Source organism: Typha latifolia, chromosome 14, assembly GCF_019914945.1.
Source record: "Typha latifolia isolate L0001 chromosome 14, TyphaL0001v2, whole genome shotgun sequence".
In the NCBI taxonomy this organism is placed as follows: domain Eukaryota; kingdom Viridiplantae; phylum Streptophyta; class Magnoliopsida; order Poales; family Typhaceae; genus Typha; species Typha latifolia.
Window position 1 is genome coordinate 7,379,763 of NC_133099.1, and position 15,870 is coordinate 7,395,632.

The window sequence follows — 15,870 nt, forward strand, 5'->3', positions numbered from 1 at the left end:
TGTTTAATTAAGGGTTTGGGTTAACCGATTAGCCTCTAATATAAATTATGGAGTGCAACCTAGATTAATAATATTTTTTGATGATTTGATCAAGTTCCCCTATCTCTCCTCTTCTCTTGACATGGGCTCTCCTCCCCCATTCAACCCTAACCGCAAGGCATTATTGGCCGCCAGTTCCTCTAACCCTTCCTCCATCGGACTCCCCTCCTCCTTAGGCACCGATCACCTTCTCCTCCCTCTTCCTTTACCCTTTATCAAGTGCACACCCTATCTGGAAGCCCCCACATATGGGCCTCCAAATCCACCATCATCACCAAGCCGAATGCCGCCACCGGGCCACCCTAGACCACCATCGCCTCCATCTTCATCCCTGATCTCTCCTGTTTATTCCACCACCCCTCACTCACCTTAGAACACCTCAGCCACCCTCTGAGCTATCCTCCATAGCCCCACCACATTTTCAACTCTATTAGAGACTTGCAACTCCACCTTTAGCCCTCTAACCCTAGATCATCTCTAGCCCTATCCAACACCATCACTAGAACTCTACCGATATTACATCTATCTACATTCTGAATCTAAGAATGGCGTGATTATCAAAATCATAGATTAAAAGGTTACGGAATGATTCTATCTAGTTTTATAATTTTCCAGCATCGAACAAATATCTATCGAATATTTTCTTCCAGTAGTCGAGCATGAGTCGGTAGCCAAGATCAGGTCATAACATTACAACTTCCTAAGTCATAAATGGGTATCCTCCTAACTTCCTAAAATTGGATTTTGTAAATGCTTTTTGATAATGCAAGAGCTAGAAGGCTAGATATGGGCTAAAAATAATGTGTAACCTGATTGTCTTCTCTAAGTACATTTTGCACATGAAACCTTGCAATCTATTGGCAATCTCTAAGAATTGGCCCACCATAATTATGACCCTCCATGGTGGCCAATTAAAGTCCTAAATTTATGTGGCAATGATGGGGTCATTTAGGCAAGGCTCCCAAGTTATCATCAAAGGCATTTTGTGCTCATCTCTTATCCCCACCCCCCAATCTAATTAAATTCTTTTTTATCATTCATGATCCTAAAGGTTAGCTGAGCCGTTGAGCCAAGCTATCAAACCACCAAATAAGTTTCTCCACAATAATTGTTTGGGGTTAGAGTCGACTTCATGACCCCTTGATCGTAGGGAAAAGTACTTATTTACCCTATAAGAATTGTTTCATCAAATAAATATTCAAGAGCTTAAAGACTAGATATGGGCTAGAAAAAAGGTTAATCCTCCCTAGATATAGAGGCACTTAGGCACCACTAAGCTTTAGCCAATATACTAAGCCACCTAGTTTATACTTCAAGACGTGTGTGACATCGAACTATTGCTCTGAACTAAACGCCATTGAGATAATATGCTCCAAGCCAGCGCGCTATCAAATTACTCCTCTACACCAACCACTGAGCTATCAACTAAGCCGAGTCGCTGAGCCAAGCCACAAAGCCATCAAACCATAAAATAATTTTCTCTACAATAAATATTTTAGGTTAGGATCAGCAGATTACCGATGGATGGGACATGAGATTAGACTCGTCCTTTGGATGTTTTCTATTTTTTCTTGTTTTTAATGATTTGTTTTTCATTTATTTGGATTCTTACGAGCTCCTTGGTCATAAGAAAGGCTACCTACCAAACCTACTAGAGTTAGTTATTGAGTTAGTTGGTCCCTAATAATATAGAGGCACTTCTGACCCATTAAGGTCTATCCAACATACTAAGCTACCTAAGTCTAAGTTTCAAACCGTCTGCATTGCTAAGTTGTTGATCCGAACTAAATATCGTTCCAAGTTGTCGTGTTGCCGAGTTGCTCCTCTAAGTCACCGCACTATTGAGCCATCAACCAAACCGAGCCAAGTCATTGAGACACGCCAGCAAACTATCAAATAATTTTCTCCATAAAAATTATTTGGGAAAGGCTCCCAAGTTATCATCAAAGGCATTTATTTAAATGGCCAAACCACTCTAGATACAAAGACAATTAGGCTTAACTAAGTTTTAGTCAATATAATAAGTTGTCTAGTCTAGACTTCAAATCGTGTGTTAATGATCCGACCATGTAGATCAAGTCAGTCGAGTTGAGTCGAGTTATTTAGTTAAATTTGCTTATTGGTTTAGCCTTGTTCATATCAAGAATAGAGGTGGAATAGGAATAACAAATAGAAATTGTTGTTACCAAAATAAGGAATTTATTCTAGGAATAAATATTCCTATGTTGAGATGAATTCTGGAATAAAGATGTAATAATTATATTTAATATGATATAAAGTAAGAAAAGGAAGAAAAAAACTACTAAAATACCCTCCGATTTGTGTTAAAGTAGATTGATGGAATATATGATAAATAAATTAATATATTTTATGTATGTAATGCTAGGGAGTTACTTATGCAATGCTAGGCTAGGACATTACATATGCAATGCTAGGCTAAGACATTACATATGCAATACTAGACTAAGGTATTATGTATGTAATATAGATAGATAAATATGCAACGCAAAATAATATAATACTAGTGAGATAAACATGCAATGTAATGACAGGGAGATAGATATTCAATGCTTGAAAAATAGATATGCAATGCTTATGCAAATTTATTATTATAATTTAAATATATTTTAATTTTATTAAATACTAGTATATTAACATTCTTTTTTTTAATTTACCCCTACATATTTTATAGTCAAAAATAATATTTTATTCATTTAGATATTTTAAAGATTATTATATTTTTTAATATTATTATGCTTTAATATATTTTAAATATTATAATAGTTATAGTAAAAAGTAATAAAATTTTATTTTATATGGAACATATGATTTTTAAATATATCTTTGCAAAATAATTTTATTAATAATTTCAAAATATTTTACACCCTCATATATTTTATTTTAGCTTAAAACAAGATATTACTAATACTACATATTAAAATTATTTTAATAATAAGATAATTTATAAAAAAATATTTGATCAATTAAATAGTATATTATTAATAATTTTATAATATTTATATTTATAAAAATAATATTTTATAATAATAATATGTTTTAAAATGTGTTTACTTTTATAAAATAGTAAATTATTGATATTTATACTATTTAAATTAAATTTTATTTATTTAGCATAAAATAAAAAATATGATAAGAAAGGAGTGATAAATAATTATAAGATGTTTGAGAGAGGAGAGAGAAGTAATGAATTATGATAAGAAATAAGTGATTAATTATAATATGATGTTTAAGAAAAGTTCTAGCCAAATCAAGAGTAAATTTGTAATTAGATTATTAGGTGTATAAGGTGTAATTTTAATAAATAGTATTTATATTTTAAAATATATTTATTTTGATATTTAGCTATTATTCTAGAATAAGATGTATTATAGAATAAGGACTTCTGTTATTCCTAAAGAGAATGAGGGATTAAATTTCAAATAAAGTAGATGTAAGCCTAATATGACAAATTAGACTCGATTCGCTATGATTCCACTCCTATAAATGGGAGTGATCATGGGATAATTATCAGGAGTGGGATGATATTGAGTTTAATTATTTTTATTATCTCATCTTTATCTTTTATATGAACTATTAAATTGTTTTTATCTTTGTAAAATTATATTGTAATCTTAGATCCATTCATAGCACCCAAATCCTAGTCACCATCCTCCACCACGAGCCACTTTACTTTATGGCCCATCCACCACGCTCTTGGTCATCCGCCACCCTCCGATGACTACCACAACATCGGATAATCCATTTCAGCCCCATTTTGACCTTTCCTCACCCTTCTGGCCAAAACATTTTACTCGGAAATCCAAATCCATTAAAATGAGAGCTAAAAGAATCCAAACTCATGAGTCTATCTTCCATTAAAGTTTCACAATTTTCTTACATATACATCATTCTAGATCTGGTATGTATAAATGCGTCGTCAAATTAGTGCTCTAAACTAAAAGCTGTCGAGACATGCTCCAAGTCGTTGCACTGCTGAGCTATTCCTTTAAGCCAACAGCACTGTTAAGCTATTGAGCCAAATCATAAAACCACCAAATAATTATTTCCATAATAATTATTTAGAATTGGAGTCAATCTTATAACCTCTTTGGTCGTAGAGAATGGTATCTACCAAGTCTACAAGAATTGGTTAGTCTAATAATTTTTTTATTATTGAAGAGTTTGAAGGCTAACTATGGGTTGGACAAAGGGCCAACCCTTCCTAGATACAGAGGCCACTTAGGCCCCACTATGCTTTAACTAATATACTGAGCTGTATAATTTAGGTTTTAAGTTATGTGCGTCGCCAAACTATTGCTCCGAACTAAATACCACTAAAATAATATATTCCAAGCCATTGTGCTATTGAGTTGCTCCTCTAAGCCAATCGTGCCATGGAACTAGTCCTCTAAGCCAATAGTTGAGCCATCAACTGAACTGAGCTACTGAGCCACTGATGCAAGCCGCAAAGCCATCAAACCACTAAATAATAATTTTTCCACCTAATTGTTTGGAGTTAGAGTCAATCCTACAACCTTGGTCGTATAGAAAAGTATCTACCAAATCTACGAGAGTTAGTTGTAGATTTAGTTGGTGTCTAATAACTTGTTTAAGGTTTAATTATAGTTACACCCCTTGAACTATAGGGTAATATTGCAGTCACCCCCTGACATTTAAATGGCATTAACACAAGCCTAATGTCGTTGCAACTCTACGAGTAGGATATCAAGAATGATGACGTGACTACTATCCATGAGGATCTTCACCATTTACCTCGGATCTGCCTTTTCCCACGCAAGTCAAGAGAAGAGGGGTATCGATCCATCTATGAAGTCAATTCTTGCGAAGATCTTTGATCAGAACCTTTGCTTCGCATGTACTCTCTCTTAGAGGATGAACCATGTCTTCGCTAGAACCGGCTTGATATGATTCATAATAGTTTTGGAAAGATTTGATGACATAATTTGAGTGTGATATTCTAGTTGATCTAACTGCTGGATCCTTCTAAAATTTGATTATTGTTGCTTTGGAATAGAGCTTTCCAATAAATCTAAGATCGTGAAGTTTGGCTAGGTAGATTTTGAGATATAGTCTAAATAGTTAATAAAGGTTAAAGAAGGATGAATCTACGGGATGGAGGTCTTAAGTTGGTTGTAGGGATTCCATGGGTGGTGGCACAAATTCCTAGGTGTAGGATGGAGGTGATGATGGAGTAGAGGACGAGTAGTTGATGGAGATGGCTCAACAATAGATAATGGTGGTGGTATCTTACGGATGTGGATGCGATAGATGGTTGAAGGCTATAATTAGTCTATAACTATAGTGGTGGATAAAGATGAAAATCATATGAGAGTAGAGACAATTAAAATAGAGAGATGAAGATGATGAAGTAGGCCTACCCTACGGAGCTAGGGGGATTAGCGAAAGAGGGAGATTAGAAGCTAGATGAGACCTTGCCAACGGAAGAGGTGGCACTAGTTGGTGAAGAGGGAGGAGTGAGATGTTGAGGCCAACAGCCAAGTTAAGAGAGATGCAACGACAAAAGTTAATTAATCTTTCATTCCAAGCATACTTAAGATACAACTCATAAGACCCTACTTATAGAGATTAAATCAAAATAGCCTAAAAAAAATTTAACTAAACTAGTGTTCCTTATCCTTCTCGCATTAGCCCTTTTTTTCTTGTATATAGAGTCTGAATCTAAAGAAACCTTGAATACGAAAATTATAGATCATAAAGTTATCGATCTTATTCATTCAGTTTTATAATATTCTAATACTAGACTAATATCTTATGAATATTTTTCTAAAATTGCACAGAGTAATTATTATTTTGGCTTGTTGGCTAGCCTCTATAAAAGTGTGAATGGCAGCCAAAATCATTATGCTATTGAATTATTAGTTTCTTGTCTCTCTATCTTATCTCTACCTTAATCTCTCTCCTCCCTCTTCACCAACCTACCTACCACATCTACCGTTGGCAAGGTCTTTCCTAACTTCTAATCTCCCTCGTCTATCGAGTCCTCCTTCTTCCTTGGGATCTCAACCACTTCTTACCCTTCGTTTTTATCCCTTAAACAACATCAACAATCCACCCTCATCGCCATTATCATCCATAACCCTAATATCCACTCTAACCATTACCACCACCATTATCCGTACTATATCGTGTTTTTGTTCCAGTTACAGTTTAAATCTGTGAAGAGCATAAATACAACAAATGTAGATCTGGCAGTTATGGATCAATTCCACTTGGTTTCATAATTTTTTAATTATGGAAGAATATTTGGAAAATATTTTCCCTCGGTTGCGCAGACTACTTTCTACAATAAATTTAGATCTTAAATGAATTATTTCGTAACCTATCATTAGAAGTGAGTAGTCTTATCCCTAGACACCTTTCTCAAATTAGGTTATATTATATATTATGTACATGCATGTTTTGATCTCTAGCATGATTATATGACTTTATCTAGAGATGATTACAATCGAGCATATTTTATCATGCATGTAATTAGGCTGATCTTGGATATGAGTATGACGATGATAAATAGAGATGATTATAGATGACTATACTGTTATAATTTTATATCTAGTTGATCTATAACATGAGTATGTATGGGTATGCATGTGTTGACTACATGGTTGGAGACTACATTGTATTATTTTTTGCTTGATTCCTGTTCTACCTAAATTTCTATTATATATTGACTTATTATCGTACTGGATATATATATATATGATGTATCATTTAGAAGAAAGCATGAAATGTGATTGGTATGATAGTTGACAGAAAGCGTGAGATTGACATAGTCACGATCGCTCGACATAGTCACGATCTTGTGGCCTTACATCTGAGGTCGTTAGTCTATGTGCGCAGTAGACATTCAGACACATGCCGTTCGTCAGGATATATGGCGAGTTATCCTCACGTATTTTTGTCAGTTAGAAGGGTGCCTAGTCTAGATGGATGTTGATATCCTTAGCAGATCGCAAGGTATGGTTATATTTGAGATACTCTTTGCGGATGGCAGAGTATGCTCTGAGCCTTCGAGTATAATATTGAGACTGGATACCGGGTGTTGACTGTGCACAATGGTCTAGTATGATGATGGCATACAGAGATAACATTGATGACTTAGATGTTGAAAAATGAATATGATTTCATTATCATCTGATTACCTAATTATCGAGTGGTCAATATAAATTATATATGGTTGCATTTGTTATCATATCATGGTCATGGTCGGCATGCATTATATGTTATTTTTGTAAGAGAGTTATAATGATAGTACGACATGGAGATTTGTTTATACATTATCGATAATTATATACTTTGATTAATTATGACATGATATCTACTATACGTTTATATATTATTGAGGATACATTCATATACTCATTCATGACATGATGTTCCTATGTGATTTATATTATTCAGTATATGATTTACTCTCTATTTGACATTACTAATTTAGGGTAAGGTCTATTCACTGAGCCTTTTGCTCATGACTCTCTTTATTTCTTTTCTAACCCTTTCATATAGCGACTTGAGATATCTTGAGTGATACGTGATAATGACTTGAGATATCTTGAGAAGATATTTTAGAGCGATGATGAGGTGAGCTACAAACGCAAGACGGTATAGATGATAGTTTATATAAAAATTGAGTTGTACCAGTATTTGATATTTATACTCGTTTGTATTAGACAATAATTTGTATATTACAGGTCGAATAGTGTACCCTTATATTAGTTGTTTTAGTTGTATCTTGATGGTTTGTTGTGACTTGAGTGGGTCCTGCTAAATTATGTAGTGGTCTAGTGTATATTATTGTGAACTTGGATATTCATATGTTAACATGTTTATTTGGTTAATAGTATGATTTATTTGGTGATAGATTATGTGAGCATAGATATGTTAGCAGGTTTTAATCGATAATGTCATGATTATATGTGCACATGAGTGTATCTGTGCGTGACGGGCCCCGCCTGACCTATCGCGTGCGTCGCGTGTGCCGTGTGGGCGTGTGGGCATGCACGTGCCTATGTTGGGCGGGGGCGTTACAGGCGCAGGATCATCTAGTAGTTAGGTAGAGCTGTTTGCCTAGGCTGAGTCGGGGCAGATGCAATCTCTAGTGGGTCTTTGGGTTGGGTTATCTTTTTTCTCTCCTTTCTATTGATATGGTTCAACTGATCTAACTTGGACTCCATTAGAATAGCTAAGGCCTCGTTAGAAGTAGTGGGCCTCAAAGCCTTGATGCCCACTGGAAGTAGTGGGCATGAATGTCTAGCCTAAGCCCACTAATAAAGGTACTATTAAAGGCCGAGTCAGACCAGTTTAGTGACCTAGTTGCAGGTCCACTCAAACTCCTCCTAGTAAGCTCGAACTATTGTTGACTAGGTTATCTTAGTCAATATGGCCTGAAAGTCCTCATACTAGGTCAGACCGAGCGAGCACAAATTGTATCCACAAAGTCCTACAAAGACTAAAATGGTCGAGTCCACGTATCCGACTAATACCACCTAATCGCCATGCCATCCAAGTGGAATGAAGCTAGTTGGACCGTCTGGTGTCGGGCATGCCATGGTACATAAAAAGCTACCCCATTAGATAGTTCTAGTCTAGCCTGTCTCCTCCAAAGAATTTTAGGAAATCAAGCTTGATGGTATAAGCTTGGCTCCCAAAATATGGCCTATCATCGGGGGCCAAGTGACCTTATGGTTGAGACTGGTCACGTGGGATATGGGCCCACAAATCTAGCTCAGTCCGATGGCGCAAGCCCATCGGGTCATTTGACCATTCATCCTCGAGCTCATACTTGAGCTCATACTCATGCTTAGGGTCATGTTCATATGTTCCAAATTAGTTTGCATGAGGTGGTCGAATCGGTTCATAAAAATCTAGCCTACCTAAAAAATCATGCACTTCATCACCTTCATTCACTTGCCCTAGCCCTAAACCTAGGGCTAAAATTAGATTTTGGCCTTGGGATGTCGCGGTGGAACGGCAGCGAACAACAGTGGAAGGCTAAACTCAAGCTCAGTATCGAGTTGGTGTAGTGGTGCCCATAGCGCGTCGTTGGCAGGTCACTGGCCCTCGACAGTTGTGGAAGGGACCCATGGCTGGCGACAGCAAGAAGCTTCTGCGAAGCCACCACGCCATAGGGGTTAGCTTCTCATGATGGTGACTGTTGGGTTCAACCACCCGAAGGTCATCAACAACTACGGCAGCCACCATTGGTCGGTAGTCTGCTTGATAAAGCTAGTTGTGGCCGTAAGTGGTTGTGGGAGCGCTGAACCCCCGCCATTAGACACGGGGGTTTGCTACATCATATACTATTACTGGTAGTCTTCCGGCCGGTGCTAATGTGAACGATAGCCAGGGGTTGAGTTCAAGTGGTCCGAGGAAGGTGTTAGACATGAAGTTTGAGACCGGTGGGGTTGGATCAACTGTCGGTGGAAAGCTAGGGTTTTTGGCCCTAGCTCCCACCGCAAGTAGGGAAGATGGCGTTTGGACCGTCGCGACAGACTGCTCCGGCTTCGCGGCGACGGTGTTCTAGGTCAATAATGGACCCCACCTCCACCATGGCCGGAGGAGGGGTCGAGGCTACAATTTGGGCCGCCTCGTCTTCTCCCTCACGACTTGGATCGTTCACGCTATGAAGGCTAGTTTCAGCCATGGCTAGTAGTGCTATCGGTGCTGGCAGAGTGGGTTGGTTGTGGTGGACTAGGAGAACCGTCGTCAAGGCTTGGATCAAGTCTTGGTGGCAGTTTGGATCTCCGTAGATGGTTCTCTCAACGAGTCGACGACTCTATCAGTGCCTTCGCCCATGTAGCTGGCTCATCGTCAGCGGTTGCTAGTGGTGATAGTGGTACCGGAGAAATCCACATAGAAATAGAGATAAGTTCCTGGTCCTCAATGGTTGATCCCTCCTTGTTCATCTTAGATGAAAGAACATTGACTCTAAGAATAATATTACAAACCAAATCTGAAATGATTCGTTCCTAGGATGAACCTAAGATTTTGATGGATAATAACCTTAGAATTCTCAGATCTAATGGCTTTGGGATGAAGTCAATGTCAGAATAGGATAGAACGGTAAATTTTCGACGTTATGGCGATTGTCGGAGGGTGGTGGATGGCCAAGGGTAGTGGTGGACGACTGTAAAGAAGGGTGGCAGTTGGTGGAGGAAGATGCCTAGGGTTTGAAAGATCGAAATGCTTGTGTGGTTATGATCTACTTCTAGAAAGATAAATGGGATCTAATGGCTACGACAAAAGATAAAAACAAAAATAGTAATTTGGCTAAACTTAAATTATTCCATGATAATTATCAACATATGTCTACTCCTATTTATATGAGTAATAATCCTAGTGGATTTGATCCACATGCAGATTATCCGATTTATTTAAAATTCAAAACAATAAGATAAAGCTAATTAACTAACTTGAGTTTATCTGACTTGACTCAACCGACTCAACTAACCTAACCCATGTGGTTGAATCGTAATAGGAGACAAGCAAACACGTCAGCCTCACCTATCTCCTTGTTGTGCATAATGAGTTGCGTCTAGTGGTGTAAACAAGCCGAACCTGAGCGAGTCGGCTCTGGCTCAGGCTCAACTCGAAATAACTTTCAAGTCTCATAATTTTGCTCAGGCTCGGTTCAGCTAAACTCGAGCTAAGCCTAATTAAGCCCGAGTCGAGCCCGAGCAAAGCTCGGGCTTGATCAGAGGATGAGGCGGTGGCGGCTTGCCGAAGGAGTCGGAGGCGGATGGAGGAGGAGACGACGACGATGAGATGGTGAATGAAGGAGGAGGAGGAAGCCGACGGAGTGGACAAGGAGGAGGCCAACAGAGGAGGAGGAGGAGGAGGCCAACAGAGGAGGAGGAGGAGGCCAATGGAGAGGAGGACGTGGTGCCGTGGTGGTGGCTTGTTGATGGAGGCTGACAGAGAGGGAGGAGGTGGCAGCGCATGGGGTGAGGCTATGAGTGGTGATCGGTTGGATGAGGGTGAGGGTGAAGGTGAGGATGGGGTGGGTGAGGGAATTGAGGGTGATGGCCTGATGGGTGATGATGGGGAAGGTGATGTGATGGGGGAGGATGAAGTGATGGTGAGGTTGGGGTAGGTGAGGGTGGGTGAGGGTGATGAATGGGTTAAGGGTGAGGGTGAGGATAGGTTAGTAATGGACACATGGCAATATTTCTTTATCCTACGTGTCCTTACTTATAGCTAGTCAGGTTATCGAGCCTATCGAGCTAAGCTTGAACGAGCTGGTCTAGCTCAAGTTCAGCTCGACATTAATTTCGAGCCTGTTACAATGGCTCGGGCTCGGCTTAGCTCTGACTGAGCCGAGCCAGACTCAAGCTTGACCCGAGCTGAGCCCGAGCCAAGCCCGAGCCACTCGTCAAGCGTGATAGCTCTAGTTGCGTCTCGACGACACCTCACTCGATGTCCCAAACCGTGCACGTGGTGTCAATTCACAACATGCCGATGCAGCAGGGCTCGACGTCGTTCCAATCGAAGGAGGTGAGTAGCGCAGATCTGAGCTCGGTGGTGTTGGAAGTGGGATCTAATTGACAACGTGCCGATGTGTAGGGCTCGACGTCACTCCAATCGAAGGAGTTGAGCGACGCGGAAAAGTCGCTGAACTTGGAGTTGTGGCAGAAAAGCTCATCTCCCTAGCATAAGATTCATTCCTAGCAAGTCTTGACATCAGTTTTCTTCACAATTTTTTGAAGTCCATCTTCCAGCTCACCAAGATAAAAATCCCAATATGCCCATGGTTGATAAGCTTCATGTCACTAAAACCAGAAGTTGCATGAAACAACTTCTCATAGTTGAGATCCCCCACCGCCGTTGATTTCCTAACAATGACAACAGGAGACAAAGGCTTTGGCGCAACCAAAGAATGAACATGCATTGGTGCAACCAAAGAACGAATACCATTAGCATTGCTACCTCTCCTTATTAGGCACAACAAAGTGACTACAATCACAATAATGAGCAATGCTACTCCCCTAAGTACTCCTCCCAAAATATACTTCCTATTGGCAGTTCTCCTTTTAGGGTGTGGATTCTAGCGGCGCAGCCAGCGATGGCGAACGACCATCAAATGCTTCCCCTTTTTCTCTGTAGAACTATTCGCAATCTATATTAGTCTTGTCAATCAAGCATTGCGGAAGCAATTTGTAGAAATTGATACGTTTCCAAATTCTATTTGTTGCAATTAATTTCCCCTCGAGATAATTATTCGAGATATCTATAAGAGGAAATTTGGGTTGAGCGAGGTGGAGGAGTTGGGGAGGGGGCGCAGGTGGAACAGGGAAGAAAAAAGACGACAGATTTTGATTGGGGTGGAGAAGGAAGAAGAAGAAGAAATGAAAAAAAAAAATGAGGTAGCGTAAAGGTAAGGACATATTTGTCATAAATTATATATGTGAATATTTTCATTCAAAAAAGGGATGTCAAATTGTCAATACATCGGATAAGGCAACACCTACGATATTACCCTATTAGTTCAGAGAGTGCACCGTAATTAAATTTTTTTTTTGAATAGATAAACCTTTTTTTTAGGCAATGGGTACATAATTTCTGTGTACAAACTTACAATTGTTTAGCTACAAACCTATTGCCATAGTTCCTGGTAAAAGCGACAGTGTGGGACCCACTTCTTATTCCATCTGAGTAGAAGAAACAAAAATGCTTCACTGGAACTGCCAGTCGAGCAGGTGCCAGCAACAAATTCTCATTGCCCGGTCGTCTGTAGTGAACAGTGAGATGCGCTTCCGACACGTGGGCTGTATATGCGGTATATGCGGGCGCCTCACAGTATCCCCTCCTCACTTCCTCCCTGCCCCACCGAGTCCAAAAGCAGCCATTTATTTTCAGAAATAGATGCAGGTGATCGCGAGATTTCTGACGTGGCTAGCATCGAGGAAGGCATTTTTGCTGCTAGTTGGGAGACAGCTCAGAAACAGAGAATGCCCATTTGGTTAGTTGATGACGTGCTATTGCCTCGGGTGATCTTCTTTCGGGTTTTTGACCAAACTAGTCCTCCTTGAAAACTTATTTACCTATCTAGTTTACTCCTTAAACTTAATTTCAATTATATATATTTGTGATAAAGACTAGCATTTTATATCCACTGTAAAATATTATATGTATATATTGGAGAATAAACTGAATAATTAAGACACTCCATCCTTTGAAAAACGTGCAGCACACCAGTGAGACTAGGCACGTAATAAGAGAGCTGGATAAAGAGGGGCATAAAATATTTCCTTTATTCTGGAGGCTAAATCGAGTATGACCTAGCTAGCCTGGTAGTGGTAGGTGAAAGAGCGTGAGTTTTAAACTTTGACAGAGTTTAAACAGACCGAGTATTTCATTTCTTAGAATATATAAGTGATGTTTTTCTCTTTTTGGTGCAAGAATATAACGACGTTTAAAAGAGAACAAGTCATGCTCCTAATCCACGTAGAGAAAAAGAAAGAATATGTCTTACATAGAGAGAGTCTAAGTTCACCTCTTCCTGGCATGTGGCAGAAAAGTCAACTCGTGAGAAAAATGAATTGAACTAAAAGAAAATAATATGAAGAAAGCGGAGAAATATACAACTAATAAGAAACACCTTAATTTTTTTATATTAACATTTTGTCATTTCGGTTCTTATTATTTGACTCATATTTTATTTTGCTTATCTCAAAAATACCTTAATCCACTTGAGCATTATTTAGTATATAAATTATTTCAATTAATTATGTGTATAATGACTATAATACTCGTGTATAATTCAACATTTTCCTTTCAGCATTTTCATTGTATAGGTGTAGAGAATTTTGTTGAAAGATATTTTAAGTCTTTGTATTATTTATAATAACTTGGAGTATCTTAAAGATAATAAAGTTAAAATACAAGGATAGAATGAGAATATGAATACATCAGATTTTTCATAATAATAACAAAATTAAAAAATATATGGTTTTTTATAATAAAAAAATATTTTAAAAAGAAACGATGGGTAGAAACAGTCCAATCCCAAAAGCCAAGAGAAACCTTCTCCTCCCTCACAGTAGACTGCATAATAAAACTCCAACCCCTACTCTCGTCCTTTCCAATCCATTTCTAAACTCCAAAAATGGCGACGGCCGATCCCCAAGGTGGGTTCTTGGGCCTCTCCCTCCTCAGCTTCCGTCGCAACCAAGTGGCCTCCTCCATGGAATCAATCCAGGAAGACGACAACCAGCTCGACGTCCTCCACCACTTTCAGACCCACGTCGCCGATCGCCTCCTCTCCCTCCTCCCCTCCTCCGAATCTGGCGACCTCCTCGTCTCCCTTCCCTTCGTCTCCAACCTCCTCGATGCCTTCCTCTCCGGCGAGCAACGCTTCCGCTCCCTCCTCCTCCTTCTCCTCAACCAAAATCCCACCCCGCTCCTCTCCAAACCCCCGCTCGACCGCCTCCTTCCCGACCTCCTCGACCGCGCTGTCAAATCCCTTGACCTCTGCAACCACATCTCCGCCTCCCTTCTCTCCCTCCGCCACTGGCAGCGCCACGCCAACATTGCCGCTGCCGCTCTCCTGCGCCGCGACCGGCCCCTCTCCGACGCCCACCTCCTCCGTGCCAGGCGAGCCCTCGCCCGCCTCTTAGCTGACCGAGGTGGCGCGACCCCCACGCTGCCGCCCCCCTCCCCCGCCCGCGCCACCGGCCACGTGCGTGCCCTCTCCTGGAGCGTCTCCAAGAACTGGTCCACGACGCGGCAGCTGCAGCCGCCCTCGCCGGCGCGGTTCACCGGCGACGCTCCAGGCGGCCTGGCGTTGGCCGTCTTCACCATGAATTCCGTCCTCGCATTCGTCACGTGGGTCCTCGCCATCTCCTTCCACGACGGGGGCTCCGCCGCCCCTGCCCCCCCATTGCCGCCGAGGCACCTCCACTGGGGAGCGGCAATGGCGAGCCTGCAGGAGCGGATTACAGAAGAGTGGCAGCGGAGGGAGCGAAGGGATCGGAACTCCCTAACGCCGGCGGCGGGACTGCTCGCGGAAGTGCAAGGGGTGGAGAGGTGTGGAAGGGTGCTGCTGGAGTTCGTCGGCGAAGCGCCGGAAGGAGGTGGGCCGCTGCTTGAGCAGGAGATCGGGAGCGGCGACGTGGCGGAGTTGGCGGGGGAGTTGGCTGAGGCTTGCCGGGCGATGGAGGATAGGTTGCGGCCGGTGGAGAGGCAGGTCCGGGCAGTGTTCCACAGCGTCGTTAGCTGCCGGTCAGATGTCTTGCGTTGCTTGGAGCACTGCAGTCGCTCTGCTAATAATTCCACCATTTCTACTGCTTCTGCTTCCTATCCAAGTTTTAAAAGAGATTGTTGATCGTAGACTCTAATTATCACACGAGATGAGGTTGGTGATTAGACGCAAGAGCTTAATTTTTGTGACGAAATCTGTGAAATTTGTTACTCTAGAGATGTGTACATTTTTTTTTGATTTTTTGGGCTTGTTTCGTTTTTGTTAGTTTTCTTTTTTACTTATAAGGATTCATTGTGTACTTTTGTTGATTGTCCATAATCCATATTGGTTATGCTTGCTTCCTCTTGTACATGCAATGATGATAATTAATTCATATTGATTTATTTCAAGAATAGTGAAGATTTTGCATTATTTGCTTTGAAAATTTTGTGGTGTCCCACTCAAACCGTTAAAAAGCATCACCCAGATTCAAATGTGAGAATACTCATACAAAGCTAATAGCCAATGGGCAAAGAAAATTTTCTTTCGTTTCCAAGTAGCAGATTCGAATTCAAGAATCTTTTGCTAGATTTCTGATCTCATAATGAAGTTAC

The 15,870-nt window shown here is 40.5% G+C and overlaps 1 protein-coding gene across 1 annotated transcript; it reads left to right on the forward strand.

Moving 5' to 3' along the window:
* Positions 1 to 14,119: 14,119 nt before the first annotated feature.
* On the forward strand, positions 14,120 to 15,669 carry LOC140801060 (protein BYPASS1-LIKE-like). The gene has a single exon (XM_073156060.1). It carries the CDS (start codon positions 14,183 to 14,185, stop codon positions 15,398 to 15,400), a length of 1,218 nt encoding a protein of 405 aa, XP_073012161.1. The 5' UTR covers positions 14,120 to 14,182; the 3' UTR covers positions 15,401 to 15,669.
* The last annotated feature ends 201 nt before the right edge of the window (positions 15,670 to 15,870 follow it).

Bases quoted from the DNA above. Each gene is read 5' to 3' on its own strand.
- LOC140801060 (XM_073156060.1), top strand. From the start codon at position 14,183: ATGGCGACGGCCGATCCCCAAGGTGGGTTCTTGGGCCTCTCCCTCCTC.